Source organism: Ranitomeya imitator, chromosome 1, assembly GCF_032444005.1.
Source record: "Ranitomeya imitator isolate aRanImi1 chromosome 1, aRanImi1.pri, whole genome shotgun sequence".
Taxonomy (NCBI): domain Eukaryota; kingdom Metazoa; phylum Chordata; class Amphibia; order Anura; family Dendrobatidae; genus Ranitomeya; species Ranitomeya imitator.
Genome location: NC_091282.1, coordinates 27,724,418 through 27,748,297, shown reverse-complemented (window position 1 = coordinate 27,748,297; position 23,880 = coordinate 27,724,418). Strand labels below are relative to the sequence as shown.

General features: G+C 49.1%; 1 protein-coding gene across 3 annotated transcripts in view; it reads left to right on the top strand.

Annotated features, from left to right (window-relative positions):
- The first annotated feature begins 6,513 nt into the window (after window positions 1-6,513).
- C6 (complement C6) overlaps window positions 6,514-23,880 on the top strand; it is a 105,749-nt gene continuing 88,382 nt past the window's right edge. The window contains exons 1-4 of one of the 3 annotated variants that reach the window (XM_069745908.1): window positions 6,514-6,636; window positions 6,845-7,222; window positions 9,063-9,227; window positions 9,357-9,513. In XM_069745908.1, the coding sequence (XP_069602009.1) occupies window positions 9,085-9,227; window positions 9,357-9,513 (300 nt within the window). In that variant the 5' untranslated portion in view covers window positions 6,514-6,636; window positions 6,845-7,222; window positions 9,063-9,084. Of the gene's footprint in view, window positions 6,637-6,844; window positions 7,223-8,200; window positions 8,234-9,062; window positions 9,228-9,356; window positions 9,514-23,880 lie in introns of those variants that run through there. The other 2 variants (XM_069745909.1, XM_069745907.1) reach the window with 2 other exon arrangements.

The window sequence follows — 23,880 nt, the reverse complement described above, 5'->3', positions numbered from 1 at the left end:
GTTTCACTACAGTTTATAACGCAGAGCCGTGAAAATAAAAAATATTTTTTTTTCCACGAAAATGATATTTTATCCCCTATGTTTTTATTTTCCCAAGGGTAACAGGACAAATTGGACCCCAAAAGTTGTTGTCCAACTTGTCCTGAGAACGCTGATACCCCATATGTTGGGGGGAACCACTGTTTGGGCACACAGGAGAACTCGGAAGGGAAGGAGCACTGTTTTACTTTTTCAAAGCAGAATTGGCAGGAAATTATATCGGACGCCCCCTGATGTGCCTAAACAGTGGAAACCCCCAATTATAACTGAAACCCTAACCCCAACCCTAACCCTAGCCCTAACCCTAACCCTAGCCCTAACCCTAGCCCTAACCCTAGCCCTAACCCTAGCACTAATGGGAAAATGGAAATAAATACATTTTTTTACATTTTATTATTTTTCCCTAACTAAGGGGGTGATGAAGGGGGGTTTGATTTACTTTTATACTTTTATAGCGTTTTTTTGGCGGATTTTTATGATTGGCAGCTGTCACACACTAAAAGACGCTTTTTATTGCAAAAAATAGTTTTTGCATCACCACATTTTGAGAGCTATAATTTATCCATATTTTGGCCCACAGAGTCATATGAGGTCTTGTTTTTTGCGGGACGAGTTGACGTTTTTATTGGTAACATTTTCGGGCAGATGACATTTTTTGATCGCTTTTTATTCCGATTTTTGGGAGGCGGAATGAACAAAAACCAGCAATTCCTGAATTTCTTTTAGGGGGGGCGTTTATACCGTTCCACGTGTGGTAAAATGGATAAAGCAGTTTTATTCTTCGGGTCAGTACGATTACAGCGATACCTCATTTATGTAATTTTTTTTATGTTTTGGCGCTTTTACACAATAAAAACTTTTATATAAAAAAATAATTGTTTTTGCATCGCATTATTCTGAGAGCTATAACTTTTTTATTTTTCTGCTGATGATGCTGTATGGCGGCTTTTTTTTTGCGGGACAAGATGACATTTTCAGCGGTACCATGGTTATTTATATCCGTCGTTTTGATCGCGTGTTATTCCACTTTTTGTTCGCCTGTATGATAATAAAGCGTTGTTTTTTGCCTTGTTTTTTTTTTTTGCGGTGTTCACTGAAGGGGTTAACTAGTGGGATAGTTTTATAGAGCGGGTCGTTACGGACGCAGCGATACCAAATATGTGTACATTTATTGTTTTTACATAAATAAATGGATTTATTGGGAAATGTTTTTTTTTTTTTATTTGGGGATTTTTTTAAATTTTTTTTTACACATTCTATTTTTTTTTTTTTTACTTTCTAACATTGTCCCAGGGTGGGACATCTCTGTATTAGATCAGATCGTTGATCTGACAGTGTGCATAGCACACTGTCAGATCAACGATCTGACAGGCAGCTTAGCTGGCTCTCCAGCGCCTGCTCTCAGCAGGCGCCGGCTAGCCAGGTCACTTCATGACCCGGAAGGAGTCCGGCGGCCATCTTGGATCCGGGGACTCCTTCCGGGTCACCGGAGCAACGCGATCTCATTGCGTTGCTCCGGTGGGAGAGCGCAGGGAGCCCCCGTCCCTGCGCGATCCCCCTCTATGCCGCTGTCACTACTGACAGCGGCATCAGAGGGGTTAAATGCCCGCGATCGGCGATAGCGACGATCGTGGATATTGCTGCGGGGTGTCAGCTGTCATATACAGCTGACACCCGCACCCGATCACCGCGGCGCTCAGCGCGAGACCGCCGGCAGTGCAGTACTAGTACGGCGCGTGGCGCGAAGGGGTTAAAAAATGTAAAAAAAAAAAAAAAAAAATCACAAATTAAAAAAAAATTTATTTATAACAAAAATTTTCTTTAAATGTCATTTTCTGGTGACACCTTCCCATCAGTGAAATATTTCTGCTTCTACCAGTCCCAGGTTATAAAATAAATCCCTGTAATGTCTCTGGTGCAATAAAGTTGGCTACATTTCAGTCAGTTTCAGAATTGCACAGCACAGAGGCCCTTTAAGGATGTTCTTCTTTTCTGCGGAGATACTTGACGGAAATCACTTTTTGTTCCATAAAACTGATTTGTGTTGAAGTTCAGAGTCGCGTCCTTGCGCGGCTGTTGAATAGTCAGAGGATACAGTTGCTAGGAGACGGTAAAATAACACAGCAATCCATGCAAGGACCACAATTGTGGCATGATGGAGCGGAGCGGCTCAGCGTCCTATGGGCTGTTAACCTTTTCTAATTCATATTTCAGAAATGTCTGTGGAGTGGAAAGGTGCTCCTCGGGTAATGAACGAATACATCAGTACCCGGTGGTGTGTGCAGAAATTACTGATGAGATCCTTCTGCTTTATCTTCTACCTGAACTTTTCTATCAATCTCATATTAGCCACGTTTTTCTTGGCAACCTTTCAAAGACGCTCAAAATATTTCTATAAATTATGTCACTGGGAAAGAAAGTCATGATCAATAACATTTAAAGGGGTTCTCCAAACTGTCACATCAATGACCTGAACTTGGAATAGGACCCCTGTGACCACCAGTGACCTGACCACTGAGGCCTTGTTCATCCATGGGTATCCTCCTCCACTGCAACCTTCCCCTTGACCATTCTCAATGTCTTCTCTGCAACCTTGCTATTGATTCTCTCGAGCTTCTTTCTTCTCTGCAACCTTCACTTGTCCTTCCTAGGTGTCCTCCCCCACTGTAGGCTTCTCCTTGCCTCTCCCAGGGTGTCCTACCCCTCTGAAGTCTTGTCCTTGTTCCTCCTGGGTGGACTCCTTCTCTACAACCTTCCCATTGTTTTTCATGGAAGTCTTTCTCTTATGTAGCCTTTCCTTGATGTTCCTGGGTGTCATTTTCCTCTGCTGACTACCCCTTGTCCCTTTCTGGATATCCTTTTTCTCTACATCTTTCCCTTGTTTCACTTCCATGAACTCCTCTTCTGCAGTTTTCTCTTGTTTTGTTGACCTACTCATCTGCAGTCATTCACTTGTCCCTTCTGGATGTCTTCCTTCTCTGCAGACTATCCTTGGTGATTTTCTGGGTGTCTTCCTCCTCTGCAATCCCCCAATTGTCCCTCCCTTGGTGTTCTCCTTCTTTGAAGTCTTCTCTTATTCCTCCTTCCCCCTCCTCAATATTTCTAAGTGTAACCCTTTTCCCAGACGTCCCTCTGCTCCTTCTGTGTGTCTTTCTATCCTACAATCTTCACTTGGTCCTTCCATGGATATCCTCCCCTTTAGTCTTATCTTATTTCTCCTGTGTATCTTTGCTCCCCTGAAATCTTCCTTGTTTCTCTAGAATCTCATGCTTCTCTGCAGCCTTCATCTTGTCTATCCTGGGTATCCTCCTCATCACCATTTTTTCCCTTGTCCTTACCTCCTCTGCAACCTTTTTGCTGAACCTCTATGTGGTCTTCTTTTTGTTCCTTCCAGGTGTACTTCTGTTCTGCCGTCTTCCTCTTAATCTTCCTGTGTCTCCTTCTCCTCTTCAACCTTCCTATTAATCCTCCTGAGGGTCATCCCAGTCTGCACACTTCAACTTGTTCCTCCTGGGTTTCCTTCTGCTCTGCAGACATCCCCCTTGTCCTTTTCTGGTTATCCTCCTCCACTGCAGCCCTCCCCTTGTCTCGCATCAGTGTCCTCCTCTTCAACCTTCCATTTGTTCATCCTGATTGTCCTTCTTTGCAGTTTCTTCCTTGTTCCTCCCAGGCGTTCTTTTCCTCTGCAGCTGAATGTTGTCCCTCCCGGATGTCCTCTTTCCTCTGCAGCTGTCACCTTGTCCCTCCTGTGTGTTCTTCTTCTTCTCAACTGTCACCTTGTCCCTCCTGGGTGTTCGCCTTCTTTTCAACTGTCACCTTGTCCTTCATGGGTATTATCCTTTTTTTCAGTGGTCATCTTGTCCATCCTGGGTGTTATTCTTCTTCTCAGCCATCGCCTTGTCCCTCCTTGGTGTTCTCATTATTTTCAAACGACACCTTGCTCCTCCTGGGTATTCTTCTTTTCAGCCTTCACATTGTCACTCCTGGGTGTCTCCCTTCCTCTGCAGCCGGCAGTTTGTCCCTCTGGGTGTCCTCTTTTCTCTGCAGCTGTCACCTTGTCCCTCCTGGGTATTATTTTTCAGATGTCACCTTGTCCCTCCTGGGTGTTCTCCTTCTTTTCAACCTTGATCGTCCTGGTTATTCTTATTTTCAGCCGTCACCTTGACCTTCCTGGGTGTCCTCTTTCCTCTGCGTCGGCACCTTGTCCCTCCTGGGTGTCCTCTTTCCTCTGCTGCTTTCTCCTTGTCCCTCCTGGGTATTCTTTTTTTCAGCTGTCACCTTGTCCATCCTTGGGGTTCTCATTATTTTCAACCGTCACCTTGCTCCTTCTGGGTATTCTTCTTTTCAGCCTTCACCTTGTCCCTCCTGGGTGTCCCCTTTCCTCTGCAGCTGTCACCTTGTCCCTCCTGGGTGTTCTCCTTTTTTCAGCTATCACCTTGTCCCTCCTGGGTGTTCTCCTTCTTGTCAACCATCGCCTTGATTGTCCTGGGTATTCTTATTTTCAGCCATCTCCTTGTCCCTCCTGGGTGTCCTCTTTCCTCTACAGCTTTCTCCTTGTCCCTCCTGGGTATTCTCCTTTTTTTCAGCTATCACCTTGTCCATCCTTGGTGTTCTCATTATTTTCAACCATCACCTTGCTCCTACTGGGTATTCTTCTTTTCAGGATTCACATTGTCACTTCTAGGTGTCTCCCTTCCTCTGCAGCCAGCACCTTGTCCCTCCGGGTGTCCTCTTTCCTCTGCAGCTGTCACCTTTTCCCTCCTGGGTATTCTCCTTTTTCAGATTTCACCTTGTCCCTCCTGGGTGTTCTCCTTCTTTTCAACCATCACCTTGATCATCCTGGGTATTCTTATTTTCAGCCGTTACTTTATCCTTCCTGAGTGTCCTCTTTCCTCTGTGTTGGCACCTTGTCCCTCCTGGGTGTCCACTTTCTACTGCAGCTTTCTCCTTGTCCCTCCTGGGCATTCTCCTTTTTTCAGCTGTCACCTTGTCCCTCCTGGGTGTTCTCCTTCTTTTCAACCATCACCTTGATCGTCCTGGGTATTCTTATTTTCAGTTGTCACCTTGTCCTTTCTGGGTGTCCTCTTTCCTCTGCGTCGGCACCTTGTCCCTCCTGGGTGTCCTCTTTCCACTACAGCTTTCTCCTTGTCCCCCCTGGGTATTCTCATTTTTTCAGCTGTCACCTTGTCCATCCTTGGTGTTCTCATAATTTTCAACAGTCACCTTGCTCCTCCTGGGTATTATTCTTTTCAGCCTTCACCTTGTGAAGGGGGTGTCCCCTTTCCTCTGCAGCAGGCACCTTGTCCCTCCAGGTGTCCTCTTTCCTCTGCAGCTGATGCCTTGTCCCTCCTGGGTATTCTCCTTTTCTCAGCTGTCACCTTGTCCCTCCTGGGTGTTCTCCTTTTTTTCAGCTGTCACCTTGTCCCTCCTGGGTGTTCTTCTTCTTTTCAACCATCACCTTGATCGTCCTGGGTATTCTTATTTTCAGCCATCACTTTGTCCCTCATGGGTGTCCTTTTTCCTCTGCAGCTTTCTCCTTGTCCCTTCTGGGTATTCTCCTTTTTTTCAGCTGTCACCTTGTCCCTACTTGGTGTTCTTCTTCTTCTCAGCTGTCACCTTGTCCCTCCTGGGTATTCTCCTTTGTTTCAGCTGTCATGTTGTCCCTCATGGGTGTTCTTCTTCTCAGCTGTCAGTTTGTCTCTCCTGGGTGTTCTCCTTCTTTTCAGCTGTCACCTTGTCCCTCCTGGGTGTTCTTCTTTTCATCCTTCACCTTGTCCCTCCTGGGTGTTCTCCTTGTTTTCAGCCATCACCTTGTCCCTTCTGGGTATTCTCTTTCCTCTGCAGCCGGCACCTTGTCGTTCCTGGGTATTCTCCTTCTTTTCAGCCATCACCTTATCCCTCCTGGGTATTCTCCTTATTTTTGGTTGTCACTGTGTCCCTCCTGGGTGTTCTGTTTTTTTTTCAGCCATCACCTTGTCCCTCCTGGGTGTTCTTCTTCTTCTTCTTCTTCTCAGCCGTCACCTTGTCCCTCCTGGGTACCCTCCTTTGTGGTCTCTCCTACTGTTTGCTCCTCTAATTCCTGCAGCATCTAATTAATATTATATTAATATGTTTTACCAGTGAGAAAACATTGTTCCTTCTTGTATTTCTATGTAAACTGTCCGTTCAGCAGATTTCTTTCCTCCCTCTGTGTTATAGCAGGATCCATTTTATACTGCTTGCCTCCATTTTGTGTAAGTGTTATTATAGGTCAGATAAACACGTTGTTATTCACTATTCTTCATTTTAGCTGTTATTGCAAATTGTAGCAGGGAATGTCCTTGGTAAAATAACAAATAATGTACTGTGTAAAAATAGGTTTGCGAAACTATTAGGAGGCAAGGGAGTAATACACTCCGACGCTTAGCCCATAATATGGAGAATCCGCCTCCAACACAAGAATGCATAAAAAGTGTGTGTAAGCTTAATAAAACTAGAGATACTTCAGATACAGCCTTGGTGTGTTGTGTCTTATCTCTCCGGTGCCGTGAACGTCATCTCTACGGTGGACTCATCAAAGAGTAGGTTGAGACCTGCGACAACACTCTGTGCCTAGAGGTAACTCTGTCCCTGCTCCTTGGTTCTTTCTCTCAGCCTCATGCTTCTCCCCATAGTCCAAAAAGTTGTAGTACTGAATATAGTGTAGCGCCCCCTGTCTTCTGTGCATTTTCTTTTGTGTATCTTATGCCTATTCTTAACTGCTAATGAGTGCTAATAAGATTTATTTGTTTGTTTGTTTTCTTGTATTTTCTGCTCTTCTCATTAGGATCCACTCTGAGTCCAGCGCAGGGTCCACAATCTGTCCGGGGTGGGCTCCATATAACAGACATTCAGCCCCGATATGAGGAAATCCCAGAAGTGATATTTTGGACTATTTCCAATGTGTCTACACATTTATGGGAACTGTGTTGAAATCCTGTTGATTGGTCATTAGACGGGGGTTCAGCCCTGAGAATATTTTGGACGGGTCAAGTAAACAGTGAAGATAAGGAAAGTTACATTTATGTCCTTCCTATTTAATCTGGTCAGCAAAACAGCAGAGAAGCTGCAGAGGCAAAATCATCAGGACTGGAAATGTTTTCCTAAATGAAGCCTTAAATTTAACAGAACTTTTAATTTTCATGAACACTAGACTGGGAGAGGGGTAAGATGCGCCCCGTGGTGCCACATTGGAAATGGAAAAGGGGTAATATTTATGGTGAAAAAATAAAAATAAAATGCAACCGAAATCTACATGACTCAATGGTTATTTGAGGCCAATTTTTGGCTGCCTCCTGGCACTGTTGTTTTTTCCCACCCTACAGTATGACCTGCATTGTCTGGCAAAATAATGTCAGCTCCTGTGCTGGAATTAGGGAGAAAGAGGATAATAATCTGCTAAAATCCCACAACTTTCCTCCAGAATTAAATTAAGTCATCGCTCCCTGTGAAATTCACCAATATACCAGCAATGGATTCACCATCTATAGCCATAGTCAGATCTGGATGAATATGCTGAAAGCATTATTACTTATTTTTCGACACTGGCTTTGTACAGTATTGTAGGTATTTTTATGTTGTGTAAATGCCGCTCTTCTCCAGAATCCGGCGATGTTTTTCTTTTTTTCCTGCGCCTCTCCGTTCCTGAGATATGGCTTCTTCTTTAGTTTTAGCCAACTGGGCCTGGTCCTAAGGAACACGCCCACTGAATAGAGGTGAGGACAACTCCCATTTGACTAATAAGACTAAATTTATATACAGGAAAGAGGAGGCCATATCTCAGGACAGGAAAGGCGCAGGAAAAAAAGAAAAACATTGCTGGATTCAGGAGAACAGCGGCATTTACACCAGGTAAAAAAAGTACATGTTTATGGCAAAGGACAAGTTGTCTTGCACTACAATAAATGTAACAATTTTAACAATTTATAGATTACAATCTTCTGTGCTTCCAAAAGTAAGTTGTAAAACTACTACTACTACGTCAAAATAACAGAAGTTATGACAGTGTCCAGGGCTAAAAGAAATCCCCCAAAAGGGGTTTAACAAACAGTGACGGGGGGGATGGCTCTGCAGTTTATGAGGGAGGGACGAATGGTGTAAAATTAACCAGTGTAAACACAGACCCTGGACTTTTAGTTGAGGTGAGTTTTCTACACACAGAGAAGTTGGCAGCCCGGTAAGGTCTACCGATGTCCTTATAGTCTGTCTTTGGGGGGATCCATATAAAATATTGCCCTGGAGGCAGGAAGAGGGGCTGCAGGGGGCTACTTTATAACACGCATTGTGTTATATGGATGCCACATCCTGGCACAGCTCTGCTACACACAGATACAGCTACTCTATAACATGGGGACTATATAGGGGAGCGGTCCTAGAAAAGAAAAAGTTATAGGTCACCCAATTACAAATATCCAAATAGACTCCGCCATTATGGTATTGGGTTTTGCAATCCAGGAAAGAAAGGGCTTTTTTTTTTTTGCTTTCCCCTCCAAATCATTTTCCTGACCCATGTCTCCCACTCACTGCTTTGTTTCTTGGGGTTCTTGATTTCCTGACAACTTCTACTTGGCAGTAAGTGTTTAATTTCCCTGCGGCGCCACCACAGGAGAAGTGAAGTATTACGCGGCGTCCACTCACATCAATGGGTTTCTATAACATGGGTCCTTCAAAGCAGGAGGTGGTCGTTATGACTGCTCCCCATTCTAAGGGATGAGGACCCTCCTTTATTAATGGGGTATTAAAAATGGAGCTCCTTTACTGCGCACTCTTTCCAAGGGCCACATAGTCAGCCATGTGGGCTACCTCTTTGGTCTGTATCCAATTGATGGTCCTCTTGATGGTGGGTTATACAAAAGATTTATTCTGAGAAATGTTTCTACAGTATCTTGTTTTTTTCTTTGCTCACTGTTCCTCAGGGGCGGGCACTTGGCTTTTTTAAATTCTTTTATTAATACTTGGATCATGGCAGGTGATGAGCAGTAAAGTGCATTTCCTTTTTTTTTTAGTTTTCTTTCAGCATAAACCTCCATGGATTACAACATTTTTCTTGCGTGTCTGCTCTTCAGCTCCATCGTTGGGAAGGCGTCTTCTTGTTTTTGCGACCATTATTCTTGGTCGTCATGGTCAGTTTGCTCTAAAACATGTGAGCATGGAATTCAAAGTCGAGCTCGGTAGGTTCAATTTTTGGAAGAAATCTTATAAAAATGTGTACACCGATACATTCACATAGCAGGCGGAATTGCTGGTTAGATACTTGTCCTTTAACAATGTGAATCCCGACTGATATTTTGTATCTGCAGGAATATCAAATATGACGAACACTATTATAAAAACGATTGTGAGCGATTATGTACAAAATTCGAGAGTCGATCTTGCAATGAACAGTCGTGTCCAATCAACTGCCAGCTCGGAGATCCGGGGCCGTGGTCTGACTGTGATCCGTGTCTAAAGAAGAAGGTATTGTAGTGACAGCAACATGACAGCCATCATGTGCAGTAGGGCAGATTATTGCCATAAAGTCTCTTCACGCCGCCGGCTGTCATTCATAGCTGGAAGCAGATACAAAAATAAGAATTAGAAAGTTTTATTTCTAGTTTTCCTCATGTTAGGATGTAGTCTTGACTTTAGCTAAATAAATAAATAATTTTTAAAAAATTGTAATAGACTGCATAGTGTGAACTTGGCCTTACGAGCAATGACCCTGATAATATCGTTATGGAGTCACATCCATCTGTCAAGCTGGTACAAGAAATCCTTTGGCAAATAAGTCGTTGCCAGAGGAGTCTGGATCAGATAAAGACTGAGGGTTGTTTGGAGCGGAGCGGACAGAGACGCTTAGAGGGGTACTAAGGGGTCTGGAGGGGAAAAAAGGGACAAGAGGGGGACAGAAGTGTACCGAGGAATACAGAGGAATCTGGAGTGGACGTATGGGTCTGGAGAAGACAATGGAGTCTGCAGGAGGATAATGGAGTCTGGAAAGGAACAGAGGAATCTGGAGGAAACAGAGGGGTCTGTAGAAGTCAGTGGAGTCTGCAGAGAATAGAGGGGTCTGGAGAGGACAGAGAGGTCTGCAGAGAATAGAGGGGTCTGGACGAAACATAGATGTGTGGCACACCAGAAGTCCGGGTACCACAATAGTACTGCCTTCCTCTCGGAGAAGGTAGTGCTATGCCTGGAGACAAGAGAGATCCCTTTGGCAGGTAACCACACACACAACACAACACCTTCTGAATCCAGTACGGGAGGGGGAGCTCAAAACCCGGTTTTAGGGCAGCTTCCCTGAATGAAGATCCTGGTCTGGAGGAGGAGTCAGACAGTTGGTCCAGAGAGACCAGAGAGTTCAGTTTAGTCTGGAGCAGACAGTGAAGGGAAAGGAGCACAGAGGAGAGAATAGGGCTCAAGGAGGCTGTGAGTGGGCCTCCAAGGAGCCAGTGCGCATGGAGCGCCCCCAGACGCAGGGCTGCGAAATACTCGGTACCAGTCCTCTCTGTCTCAGTTCCAGGGCTGTTACGGTGGCTGGACCCGGTCCGTGACCCTGCTAAGGGGCACCCAATAAAAGGGGAGATGAAAGTCGGCTAAGGTTTTGTGACGCCACCTGTCGTGTTCAGTCAGGTCGACCGACGCTGCTTGGGGTCCACTGGGGTGATGGAATGGTAAACCTTCCCACAGGTGAAGTATATCCCCAGGGCTTCCCAGTAATGTAGGTGGCGATGATGTGAGGTGCAGTCAATAATGAGGACACAGAGTTGCAGTCTCTTTACCTTTTACTGTAGACTTCGGGATCCTCAATCCAGAGCACTGTCAACAGGGCTGTCTGAGACCGGCCGGTCCGAAGGCACATCCAGAGTTCCCTTTGCAGGTGGAAATCAGTGCCTACCACTAGCGCCTGTGTGTTGTAGTCCTTCCCTGCTGAGCATTTGGGATAGTCCTCACAACTTCTGTTCTCATTCTTTCTCTTTCTCTCTCTCTCTCCGTCCCCCAAGTTTATCTGGATAGGACGCACCCGTTTGACGGGAAGGCTCGGAGCTATTCTGGGACCCTAGAGACACCCCTCTCCATGCTTGCCCCCTATGTCTGCTTAGGTGATGTATGGTAGACAGCCAACCTATAATTAACTGTCCTGCGGTATTTGAAGTAAGGCCTAGAGTCAGTTACTTCCTCGGTGTTCCGGTCACCGGCTACGCGCCTCAGTAGGAAGTTGCCGTTCTCGAGGCACGACTCCTACTGGCTCTCCTTTGTGCTTGATCTCCTTCTCTTCGTGTCCTTTCTTAGGATACCGCCGCAAGGTAGTGCAGGCGTGGTTCCGTTGCTTTCTATTCGTTCTGCTAGGCCCCTGTCAGGAACCCACCCCTGACAGGTCCTCCCTGGACTCTCCCAGGCTGCGTTCTGTTCTAACTTCCTATCCGACCCCTAGTTTTACCAGTGTGAGGAGTGGCCTAATACATAGTGCCTTTTGCACCCCCTAGTGGCCGGAGTGTGAAGTGTAATGTGTGACTGTGATACCTGGTCAGGTGAACTCCTTTAGTGCAATCAGACATAACATCACTCCCCTTAGCGGCAGAGCGACATTACTGCAACGACCAGGACTCTGGGGCGCTGCACGCAGACACCGGGAACCGGGAGCCCGAGACTGTGGAGAGCTGCAGGCCCCATAGCAGAACTGAAGGGCACAGAACTACATGTATATTACCCAAATTAAGCCTGTGGTACAGCAGCATTCTGGAGCCTGGAGTCACCGTGCAGAGACCCCAAAAGGAATGGCTCAAGCTGCCTACCATACAGGTAACTGTCCCAGGACAGGGGAAAGAACTAGGACCTTGTTAGGAGACTTCAGGCAGCAAGGGACTTATAGCGAGCGCAAAGTGGAGGGCTCCCAACCTGACTTGCCAAGGGGATTTCACTTGTTTCCAGGCTGCCTAGACTCCTTATGTACCTGTTACCGGTACGCTGGACTGAGGCCAGTTACATCTTCAGTAAACCAGGTAAAGACTGCAACGCTGTGTCCTTTACTCATTCACCGGCATACACCATCATTGCCATACATCTTCGGAGCCCTGGGGCAAGTATCGGGTATCGGCCGATATTTGCGGTATCGGAATTCCGATACTGAATTCCGATACTTCCCGCGTATCGGATACCGGAATCGGAAGTTCCCAGAATTCAAATTGAACGCAGCAGCCAATGAGGAATGAATGAAAGTGTGGGCACATCCTGTTTAGCATGGTGGGCATGTAAGTACTGGCAAGGCTTGGATTGGCTGCTGAAATGATGTCACTCTGCACTATAAAAAAGCGCTGCCGCCATTTTGCGCTCACTCTGCTGTGATTTCAGTTAGGGACAGGACGCTGTGTTCTAACTGAGGGCCAGTTGAGCTTGCTAATTGCTTTATTTTCCTTTCCAAAGGCTAATTTAGCAAAACGCTGTGTGTTCTTCACTGTTCACCTTGCTCTTGCCTTGCAGCGCTGTTTTAACAGCGTTCTGCAAGGTCTCTGTGTGTGTGTGTGTGTGCAGCTCACTCTGTAGTCTGTGTGCAGCCATATACCCGGTTGTATTCAGCTCAGGGGGGGTTCACACTGCCTCATACAGTTGTTCTTTTTTGCTCTTAGTGCAGCCTGCTGCACATTTTTTCTCAAATTTCCTATTAGTGTTTTTCCACCAGTCTCCAGCTCTATTGTGGAAAAACACTACATAGGATAACCTAGAGGGGGGTTTTTGGGCCTTGCAGCGCCGTTTACGGCTGTCTGCACGGTCTCCGTGTGAGCCCAGCTCGCCCTGTAGTCTGTGTGCAGCCATAGCCGGTTGGATTCAGCTCAGGGTTCGTTACTGGCTCATACCTTGAGAAAAATTTTCCTTTTTTTCAAATAGTGCAGCCTGTTTAAAATTTGAAAAAAAAAATTCCTATTAGTGTCTTTCCACTCGTATCCAGCTAAATAGTGGAAAAACACTATATAGGATAACCTAGAGGAGGGTTTTTTGGCCTTGCAGCGCCGTTTACGGCTGTCTGCACGGTCTCCGTGTGAGCCCAGCTCGCCCTGTAGTCTGTGTGCAGCCATAGCCGGTTGGATTCAGCTCAGGGTTCGTTACTGGCTCATACCTTGCGAAAAATTTTCCTTTTTTTTAAAATAGTGCAGCCTGTTTAAAATTTGAAAAAAAAAAAATCCTATAAGTGTCTTTCCACTCGTATCCAGCTAAATAGTGGAAAAACACTATATAGGATAACCTAGAGGAGGGTTTTTTGGCCTTGCAGCGCCGTTTACGGCTGTCTGCACGGTCTCCGTGTGAGCCCAGCTCGCCCTGTAGTCTGTGTGCAGCCATAGCCGGTTGGATTCAGCTCAGGGTTCGTTACTGGCTCATACCTTGAGAAAAATTTTCCTTTTTTTGAAATAGTGCAGCCTGTTTAAAATTTGAAAAAAAAAAAATTCCTATTAGTGTCTTTCCACCAGTCTCCAGCTCAATTGTGGAAAAACACTACATAGGATAACCTAGAGGGTTTTTTTGGGGCCTTGCAGCGCCGTTTACGGCTGTCTGCACGGTCTCTGTGTGAGCGCAGCTCGCCCTGTAGTCTGTGTGCAGCCATAGCCGGTTGGATTCAGCTCAGGGTGCGTTACTGGCTCATACCTTGAAAAACAATTTCCTTTTTTTCAAATAGTGCAGCCAGTTTAAAATTTGAAAAAAAAAATTCCTATTAGTGTCTTTCCACTTGTATCCAGCTAAATAGTGGAAAAACACTATATAGGATAACCTAGAGGAGGGTTTTTTGGCCTTGCAGCGCCGTTTACGGCTGTCTGCACGGTCTCCGTGTGATTTAAACTAGCTCTGTAGCCCGATCTGCACCAAAAAAAAGGTTAAGTTCACCAAACACAACTTAACACTTGTGTAGGCCACATTTGAAAAATAATAAAGTTTAGTCCACAATTTACAACATTAGTGTTTCTTACACCTGTTAGGAGGAGCATTACAGGAATAAGCACACTAAGGCCTTAGTACTTTTCTGCTTATCTTTATCTGTCAACCAAGATGAAGAGGGCAGGGAGTAAGGCACGTGGGCGTGGGCGCGGAGCAGGGAGAGGAGCAGGGAGAGGACGTGGTGATTCTGTGCCTGCTGCGGGCGCCGGTGACTCGTCGTCACTCAGTTTCAGCAGGGAACAGTCCTTCATGCGCAGCTTTGTCGGAGAGCGCCGTGCACCGCTGCTGCGTGAAGACCAAATTGAAGCCGTTGTCGGGTGGATGGCAGCTAACGCCTCGGCATCGACTTCAGTTAGTGCCACATCCTCTCAGGCACAGAGCACTGGAGAGCAGCCATCTGTCTCTTCACCACCTGCCAAATTGGCCAGGCAGTCAGAGAGCCCAGGACAGGAGCCGTCTCTACTTCTGTTCTCTGAATCTCTTGGCTTGGAAACAGGGGGCCAGCCAAGCAGCATTGGAGAAATGGAAGAAGAGGCAGTGTGCAGTGATGCCCAACACCTTTTTCTCTCTGACTCTGAAGAGGCAGGTGGGCCAGTGCCTCCGGTGACCACAGCGCAGTACGCATCTGATGATGAAACTCAGGTGCCGCTTTCTCGTGCGTACTGTGCTGCTGAGACTACCCAGGAGGAGCAGTTGGTGGCAGAGGGTAGTGGAGATGATGAGGTCCTTGACCCATCGTGGCGTGAGGAACAGGAAGGTGGTGGGAGCAGCTCAGAGGAAGAGCTTCCTCTTACGGGCCAAAGAGGGAGAGGGAGGGGGAAGACTGCGGAGCCTGTAGCCTCCACTTTGGCACCCGTTAGGAGCCTGTCTCTTTCCAAAGCCAAAAAGGGCGCTCCCAAGACTTGCAGTGCCTGGTCCTTTTTTGACACAGTTGCAGATGACATTTGTTTTGTCAAATGCAAGCTGTGTCATCATAAAGTAAAAAGAGGGAAAAATGTCAGCAACCTCAATACCACAAATATGTGGAAACATGTGCGGACCAGGCACGCGGTGGAGTTACAGAAACACACTGAAGATGTAGGCCAACCAACAGCGGCAGCTACCACCTCTTCAGCTCGTGTTGCCTCTTCCTCCAGCTCACGCACAGCTGGTTTGGCTTCCTCCCAGAGACCTTGTGTAATTCCACCCACAGCACCACCTTCCCAGTCATCCTCACACTCCCAGTCTACTCTACAGCCATCGGTAGTACAGGCATGGGAGAAAAGGCGGGCATTCTCGGCCAACCACCCCCGAGCACAGGCTCTGAATGCAGGCATTGCCAAACTGTTGTCCCTGGAAATGCTCTCGTTCAGGCTGGTGGAGACTGACAGCTTCCGTGACTTGATGGCATTGGCAGTCCCACAGTACAAGGTGCCCAGCCGCTTTTACTTCAGCAGGCAGGCTGTCCCTGCCCTGCACAGGCATGTTGAGGCAAACATAAAACATGCGCTACTGAACGCCGTCAGTAGCAAGGTCCACCTCACCACCGATGCGTGGACCAGTCAGCATGGACAGGGGCGATATGTTTCCCTCACTGCCCATTGGGTTAATGTTGTTGAGCCAGGTACAGATCGTGCGAGTGGCGCAGGACGTGTCCTGCCCACTCCAAGGATTGCAGGAATCCAGTCTGTACGCATCGACTCCTCCTCTTACACCAGTTCCTCTGATTCCTCTCTGCAGGATCCGTCACAGTCCACCCCCACATGGACCCGTGAACGTTTACCTATGACCGACATGAGCACAGCCGTGGCCAAACGTCAGCAGGCCGTCTTGAAACTAGTTTCATTGGGGCATCGAAGCCACACAGCGCAGGAGCTCTGGAATGCCATAAAGCAGGAGAGCGATGTGTGGTTACTGCCAGCGAATCTCCAGCCAGGCATGGTAGTGTGTGACAATGGCCGAAATCTGGTGGCAGCTTTGGCCCTTGGCAACCTCACTCACATCCCATGTCTGGCACATGTGCTCAATTTGGTTGTGCAGAGTTTTCTGAGGGACTATCCGGATCTTGATGCCCTGCTGCACAAGGTCCGCCTAGAGTGTGCTCACTTGCGGCGTTCCAGCTTGGCCAGATCCCGCATTGCTGCTCTGCAGCGCCGATTCCGCCTTCCGGAACACCGCATCATATGTGACCTACCTACCCGGTGGAATTCCACGTTACATATGTTGGAGCGGTTGTGTGAGCAGCAGCAAGCAGTTATGGAGTACCAGCTGCATCAGGCGCAAAGAAGTCGCAGTCAGCGCCGATCAGACTTCACAACCACAGAGTGGGCCACTATGAAGGACGTCTGCCAGGTTTTGCGTCCTTTTGATTATTCCACGCGGATGGCAAGTGCAGATGATGCACTAGTCAGCATGACTGTCCCCCTTATCTGCCTGCTTCAGCAAACTTTGCAAGGGTTAAGGGATGATGTGGTGGAAGAGGTGGAGGATGAGGAGTCACCTTTTCCATCAGCTTCTGGAGAGTCAGCGCCACGTGGTTCCTCACAAAGGGGTACGCAGGGGCCAATTTGTGAGGAGGATGAGGAGGAGTCAATGGAGGAGGAAGAGCTCCGTCCAGAGAAGGGAGCGACACAATTGTCCAGTGGTCAGTGTGTACAGCGAGGGTGGGGTGATGACGAGCGGTCAGAGATCATGTCTCAAGCAGGGGACAGCGTTTCTGGGCCAGTTGGCACTCTGCAGCACATGGTGGATTTCATGCTGCAGTGCCTGAGAAACGACCGCCGCATCGACCACATTCTCAACATGCCTGATTATTGGGTGTTCACCCTCCTCGATCCTCGCTACCGGGACAACGTCCAAAACCTCATCCCTGCGTTGACCCGGGAGCGTAAATTGCGGGAGTACCACGACACACTGGTGAATTCCATCATCTTCTCCTGTCCAACTGAGAGGAGTGCTGCTAGTGCTTTACAAAGCAGCTCAGTGCGTCGAGGCAGTGGGGGAGGCTCTGCCCAAAGAGGGAGCAGAAGCAGTGCCTCTGCCCAAGGCAAGCCCAGTATGGCACAACTCTGGCACACTTTTGTGTGCCCGCCCCAAATGTCTACACCATCACCGGCGGCTCCAGTCAGCAGGAGGCAACGGTTCCGTCAGATGGTGACAGACTACATGGCTTGCCCTCTTACTGTACTCCCAGACGGCTCTTCCCCGTTCAAGTTTTGGGTCTCTAAGCTGGATACATGGCCAGAGCTAAGCCAGTATGCATTGGAGGTGCTGGCTTGCCCTGTGGCTAGTGTCTTATCGGAACGTGTCTTTAGTGCCGCAGGTGGTGTACTAACAGACCGTCGCATGCGACTATCCTCCGAAAACGTTGACCGGCTTACTTTCCTGAAAATGAACCAGGCCTGGATCTCGCAGGAATTTGCCACTCCTCTGCCTGATTAAGTAATTGGGTGTCATCCAGGTCTCCTGCTGTGTTCATCTTTCTACCACCTGAACTGCTATTCCTGGGCTCCAACACCGCCAGTTGCGGCTCAGAAGTGCAGGCTGCACAGTAAAAACATACGACCCAGTGTTATTGGGTTTCAGTAACGTCAGCTGATCCCCAGCTGTGTAGCCGGCAATGTGTCCTGCGACCGCCACGCTGGCACAACAACCTAAATGTAAGGGAACCTGTCCCCCACCCCCCCCCCGTCGTTTGTTACTGAAAGAGCCATCTTGTGCAGCAGTAATGCTGCACAAGGAAAAGGTAGCTCTTTTTTTTTAGCTCTTTGCACACGCAGAACCTAACACTTATAAAATGTGTTCACTGATACCGTTATACCGTCCCGGAGCTGGGACTTTCCTTCGTAATGTGACGCAGCACAGCCGTCATTCCTACCCCCTTGGTGCCATGCGCTGCCTCCTCAGCGTTGTTTTAAGCTGTCACGGAGCCTGCGCTGTTCTGTTATCCCTTGGGCATGCCCTATTTGCGCTGCCTGTCTTCTGACAATTTGGTGTCAGGCTGGCTGCGCCTGTGCGGCCGCGGTGCCCGAGATCCCGCCTCGCAGTGTCTTCTAATTGAGTCACACTGCGGGCCTGGGATCCATGGGCATGCGCAGTGCATATCTTCCCCTCGGGCTCTCGCTCATTTCCCTCCGCCTTCTTTAGACTGTGCGCCGTCAGCTGATCCCTAGCATGCCACGGCCGTGACACCGCACAGTCTGAAGAAGAGGGAAGGAGGGGAGTGAGAGTCGAGGTTATGCACTGTGCATGCCCATGGTTCCAAGGCCCGCAGTGGGATTACGTTAGATGAGACTGCGAGGTGGGATCTGGAGCAGCGTGGACGCACAGGCACTGACAGCCTGACACCAAATTATGTCAGAAGACAGGCAGCGCTAATTGGGCATGGCCAAGGGCTAACAGAACAGCGCAGGCTCCGTGACAGCTTAAAACAACGCTGAGGAGGCAGCGCACGGCATCAAGGGGATAGGAATGACAGCTGTGCTGTGTCCCATTACGAAGGAAATTCGCACCTCCGGAACGGTTTAACGGTATAAAGGGACACATTTTTAGTGTTTACTTCGGTGTTTGCAAGGAGCATAATTAAAAGAGCAACCTTTTCCTTTTGCATCCTTAGTGCTGCACAACATGGCTCTTTCAGCTACAAACGTCTTGGGGGGGGGGGGGTTAAAGGTTTCCTTTCAACTTGCTCCAATCAGGCTTCGGCCTACACTCTGTTCCTCTGCTCCTCCTGCTGTCCCTGGGCTCTAACACCGCCAGTTGGTGCCTGGAAGTGCTGTGTGCACAGTCAACAGTCGCTCCTCTGTTATTGGGGTTCAGTAACGTCAGCTGATCCCCAGCTGTGTGTGCGGCAATACCTCCAATCTGCTCCTCCTGCTGTCCCTGGGCTCTAACACCGCCAGTTGGTGCCTGGAAGTGCTGTGTGCACAGTCAACAGTCGCTCCTCTGTTATTGGGGTTCAGTAACGTCAGCTGATCCCCAGCTGTGTGTGCGGCAATACCTCCAATCTGCTCCTCCTGCTGTCCCTGGGCTCTAACACCGCCAGTTGGTGCCTGGAAGTGCTGTGTGCACAGTCAACAGTCGCTCCTCTGTTATTGGGGTTCAGTAACGTCAGCTGATCCCCAGCTGTGTGTGCGGCAATACCTCCAATCTGCTCCTCCTGCTGTCCCTGGGCTCTAACACCGCCAGTTGGTGCCTGGAAGTGCTGTGTGCACAGTCAACAGTCGCTCCTCTGTTATTGGGGTTCAGTAACGTCAGCTGATCCCCAGCTGTGTATCCGGCAACGTGTCATGCGACCGCCACGCTGGCACAACTAAAATGTAAGGGGACCTGTCCCCCCCCCCCTAGGCGTTTGTTACTGAAAGAGCCACCATGTGCAGCACTAATACTGCACAAGGAAAAAGGTCGCTCTTGAAATTATGCTCCTTGCAAACGCTGAACTACACACTCATGTAATGTGTCCCCTCACACCGTCCAACCGTCCCGGAGGTGGGACTTTCCTTTGTAATGTGACGCAGCACAGCCGTCATTGCTACCCCCTTGGCACCGTGCGCTGCCTCCTTAGCGTTGTTTGATTCCGTCATGGACCCTGCGCTGTTATGTTATCCCTTGGCCATGCACAGTTTGCGCTGCCCGTCCTCTGACATCATTTGTTGTCGTCCTGGCTGTGCCTGTGCGTCCACGCTGCCCGAAATCACACCTCGCAGTGTCGTCTAATGTGATCCCACAGTGGGCCTGGTATCCATGGCCATGCGCAGTGCATATACTAGCCTCTCACTCCCCTTCTTCACGCTTCTTCAGACTAGGCGGCGTCAGCTGATCCCTAATAGCATGCCACGGCCGTGACGCCGCACAGTCTGAAGAAGCAGGAAGGAGGTGAGTGAGAGGCGATGATATGCACTGCGCATGCCCATGGATCCCTGGCCCGCAGTGGGACTACATTAGATGACACTGCAAGGTTGGATCTCGGGCAGCTTGGACGCACAGGCACTGCCAGCCTGACACCTACATGATGTCAGAAGACGGGCACCGCTAACTGTGCATGGCCAAGGGATAACATTACAGCGCGGGCTCCGTGACAGAACCAAACAACGTTGAGGAGGTGGCGCCCGGCACCAAGGGGGTTGGAATGACGGCTGTGGTGTGTCACATTACAAAGGAAAGTCCCACTTCCGGGATGGTTTGACGGTGTGAGGGGACACATTATATGAGTGTGTACTTCAGCGTTTGCAAGGAGCATAATTTTCGGAGCCACCATTTTCCATGTGCAGTATTACTGCTGTACAAGATGGCTCTTTCAGCAACAAATGCCTGGGGGGGGGGGGGGTTAAAGGTTCCCTTTCAACTTGCTCCACTGCAGGCTTCGGCCTACACTCTGCTCCTCTTTGATTCCCTGGGTTTCAACACTGTCAGTTGCCACCTGGAAGTGTTGTCTACACAGAAAAAACACTAGGTGATGTGTCAGTGGGGTTCAGCACCGCCAGCTGTTCCCCTGCTGTGTAGTCGGCAACGTGTCCAGCACAAGCCACGCTGGCACAACAGAACAAAAGCTGCCACCAGTGCAGGCTTCGGCCTACACTCTGCTCCTCTCCTCCTCCTGCTGACCCTGGGCTCAAACACCGCTAGTTTTTGCCCGGAAGTGCTAGCTGCACAGAGAAAAACACCAGCCAATGTGTTAGTGGGGTTCAGCAACGCCAGCTGTTCCCCTGCTGTGTAGCCGGCAACGTGACCTGCAAACGCCATGCAGGCACAGGAACTGAAATTAAAAGGGAACCTGGCCCCACCCCCCCAGGTGTTTCTATGTATAACAGCCACCTAGTACAGCAGTACTGCTGCATTTGTACAAGGTGGCTGACTTTTTCTCCTTGCCCACGTGGAACTCAACACGTACAAAATGTGTCTCATTGAGACCATTCCACTGTCCCTGAGGTGTGACTTTCCTTTGTAATGATACGCAGCACCCCCCTTGGTAGCGTTTCCCGTCTTTTGTCATCATGGTTAGCTGGCTGCGCCTGTGCATCCGCCCTGCTAGAAACAACGCCCCTCGTTGTCATATTTATTTTGTCAGCGAGGGTGTGGTTTATGGGCACGAGCAGTGCATATGTTCGCCTGTCTTAACTCATCTCCTTCCGCCTTCTTCAGACTGTGCGGCCTCCTGGCCGTGGTAGGCGATAAGGGATCAGCTGAGGCCGCCCAGTCTGGAGCAGGTGTAAGGACATGTGTAAGCGGCAAACCTATTTACTGCACAAGGCCACGAATCCCAGCCACGCAGTGTGATTTTTTGAAAACACACTGTGGGTCTGGGATTCATGTCCATCGCTAACCGCAACGGCCGACATGAAATGAGGTCAGAAGACAGGAAGCGCTCACAGCGCATGGCCAAGGGATCACAATAGCGCAGACTCCTGTACAGCAAATAACAACGCTCAGGAATCTGCGCCCAGTACCTAGGTGCAAATTTTGACACCTGTGCTGCGTCTCGTTAAAAAGACAAGTCACGCCTCCACAACTGTTTGACAGTATAATGGGCTAAATAGTGTACGTGTTTTAGTCAGCGTGTGCAAGGAGCAAAACAAATAGAGCAACCTTTTACTTGTGCAGCATTAATGCTGCAAAAGGAGTGGCTCTTGTACTTTGTAACACCTGAGGGGGGGTTAAAGGTAACCTTTGAAATTCGTTCAACTAGGCTTCGGCCTACACTCTGCTCCTCTCCTCCTCCTGCTGACCCTGGGCTCTAACAACGCTAGTTTTTGCCCGGAAATGCTAGCTGCACAGAGAAAAACACCAGCCAATGTGTTAGTGGGGTTCAGCACCGCCAGCTGTTCCCCCGCTGTGTAGCCGGCATCGTGTCCAGCACAAGCCACGCTGGCACAACAGAACAAAAGCTGCCACCAGTGCAGGCTTCGGCCTACACTTTGCTCCTCTCCTCCTCCTGCTGACCCTGGGCTCTAACACCGCTAGTTTTTGCCCGGACATGCAATCTGCACAGAGAAAAACACCAGTCAATGTGTCAGTGGGGTTCAGCAACGCCAGCTGTTCCCCTGCTGTGTAGCTTGCAACGTGACCTGCAAACGCCACGCAGGCACATGAACTGAAATTGAAGGGAGCCTGCCCCCCACCCACAGGTGTTTCTATGTATATCAGTCACCTTGTACAGCAGTACTGCTGCATTTGTACAAGGTGGCTGACTTTTTCTCCTTGCCCACGTGGAACTCAACACGTACAAAATGTGTCTCATTAGAGACCATTACAATGTCCCTGAGGTGTGACTTTCCTTTGTAATGACACGCAGCACCACCCTTGTTAGCGCTGCCCGTCTTTTGACATCATTGGTTAGCTGGCTGCGCCTGTGCATCTCCCCTGCTCGAAACAACGCCCCTCGGTGTCTTATTTTTTTGGACAGCGAGGGTGTGATTGATGGGCATGTGCAGTGCATATGTTTGCCTGTGTTCACTCATCTCCTTCCGCCTTCTTCAGACTGGGTGTCCTCATGGCCGCGGCAGGCGATAAGGGATCAGATGAGGCCGCCCAGTCTGAAGCAGGTGTAAGGACATGTGTGAGCGGCAAACATATTTAGTGCACCATGGCACGAATCCCAGCACCGCAGTGTGATTTTTTAAAAACACACTGTGGGTCTGGGATTCATGTCCATCGCTAACCGCAACGGCCAACATGAAATGAGGTCATAAGACAGGAAGCGCTCACAGCGCATGGCCAAAGGATCACAAGAGCGCAGACTCCTGTACAGCAACTAACAACGCTCAGGAAGCTGCGCCCATGCAAAAAGGTGTTGTTTTCGACACCTGTGCTGCTTTTCTTTAAAAAGACAAGTCACGCCTCCACTACTGATTAACAGTATAATGGGCTAAATAGTCTACGTGTTGCATTCAGCTTGTGCAAGTAGAAAAATTAATAGAGCAACCTTTTACTTGTGCAGCATTAATGCTGCAGAAGGAGTGGCTCTTGTACTTTGTAACACCTGAGGGGGGGTTAAAGGTAACCTTTGAAATTGGTTCAACTAGGCTTCGGCCTACACTCTGCTCCTCTCCTCCTCCTGCTGACCCTGGGCTCTAACAACGCTAGTTTTTGCCCGGAAATGCTAGCTGCACAGAGAAAAACACCAGCCAATGTGTTAGTGGGGTTCAGCACCGCCAGCTGTTCCCCCGCTGTGTAGCCGGCATCGTGTCCAGCACAAGCCACGCTGGCACAACCGACCAAAAGCTGCCACCAGTGCAGGCTTCGGCCTACACTTTGCTCCTCTCCTCCTCCTCCTGCTGACCCTGGGCTCAAACACCGCTAGTTTTTGCCCGGAAATGCTAGCTGCACAGAGAAAAACACCAGCCAATGTGTTAGTGGGGTTCAGCACCGCCAGCTGTTCCCCTGCTGTGTAGTCGGCAACGTGTCCAGCACAAGCCACGCTGGCACAACCGACCAAAAGCTGCCACCAGTGCAGGCTTCGGCCTACACTTTGCTCCTCTCCTCCTCCTCCTGCTGACCCTGGGCTCAAACAACGCCAGTTTCTGCCCGGACATGCTAGCTGCACAGAGAAAAACACCAGCCAATGTGTTAGTGGGGTTCAGCACCGCCAGCTGTTCCCCCGCTGTGTAGCCGGCATCGTGTCCAGCACAAGCCACGCTGGCACAACCGACCAAAAGCTGCCACCAGTGCAGGCTTCGGCCTACACTTTGCTCCTCTCCTCCTCCTCCTGCTGACCCTGGGCTCTAACACCGCTAGTTTTTGCCCGGACATGCAATCTGCACAGAGAAAAACACCAGTCAATGTGTCAGTGGGGTTCAGCAACGCCAGCTGTTCCCCTGCTGTGTAGCTTGCAACGTGACCTGCAAACGCCACGCAGGCACATGAACTGAAATAGAAGGGAGCCTGCCCCCCACCCACAGGTGTTTCTATGTATAACAGCCACCTTGTACAGCAGTACTGCTG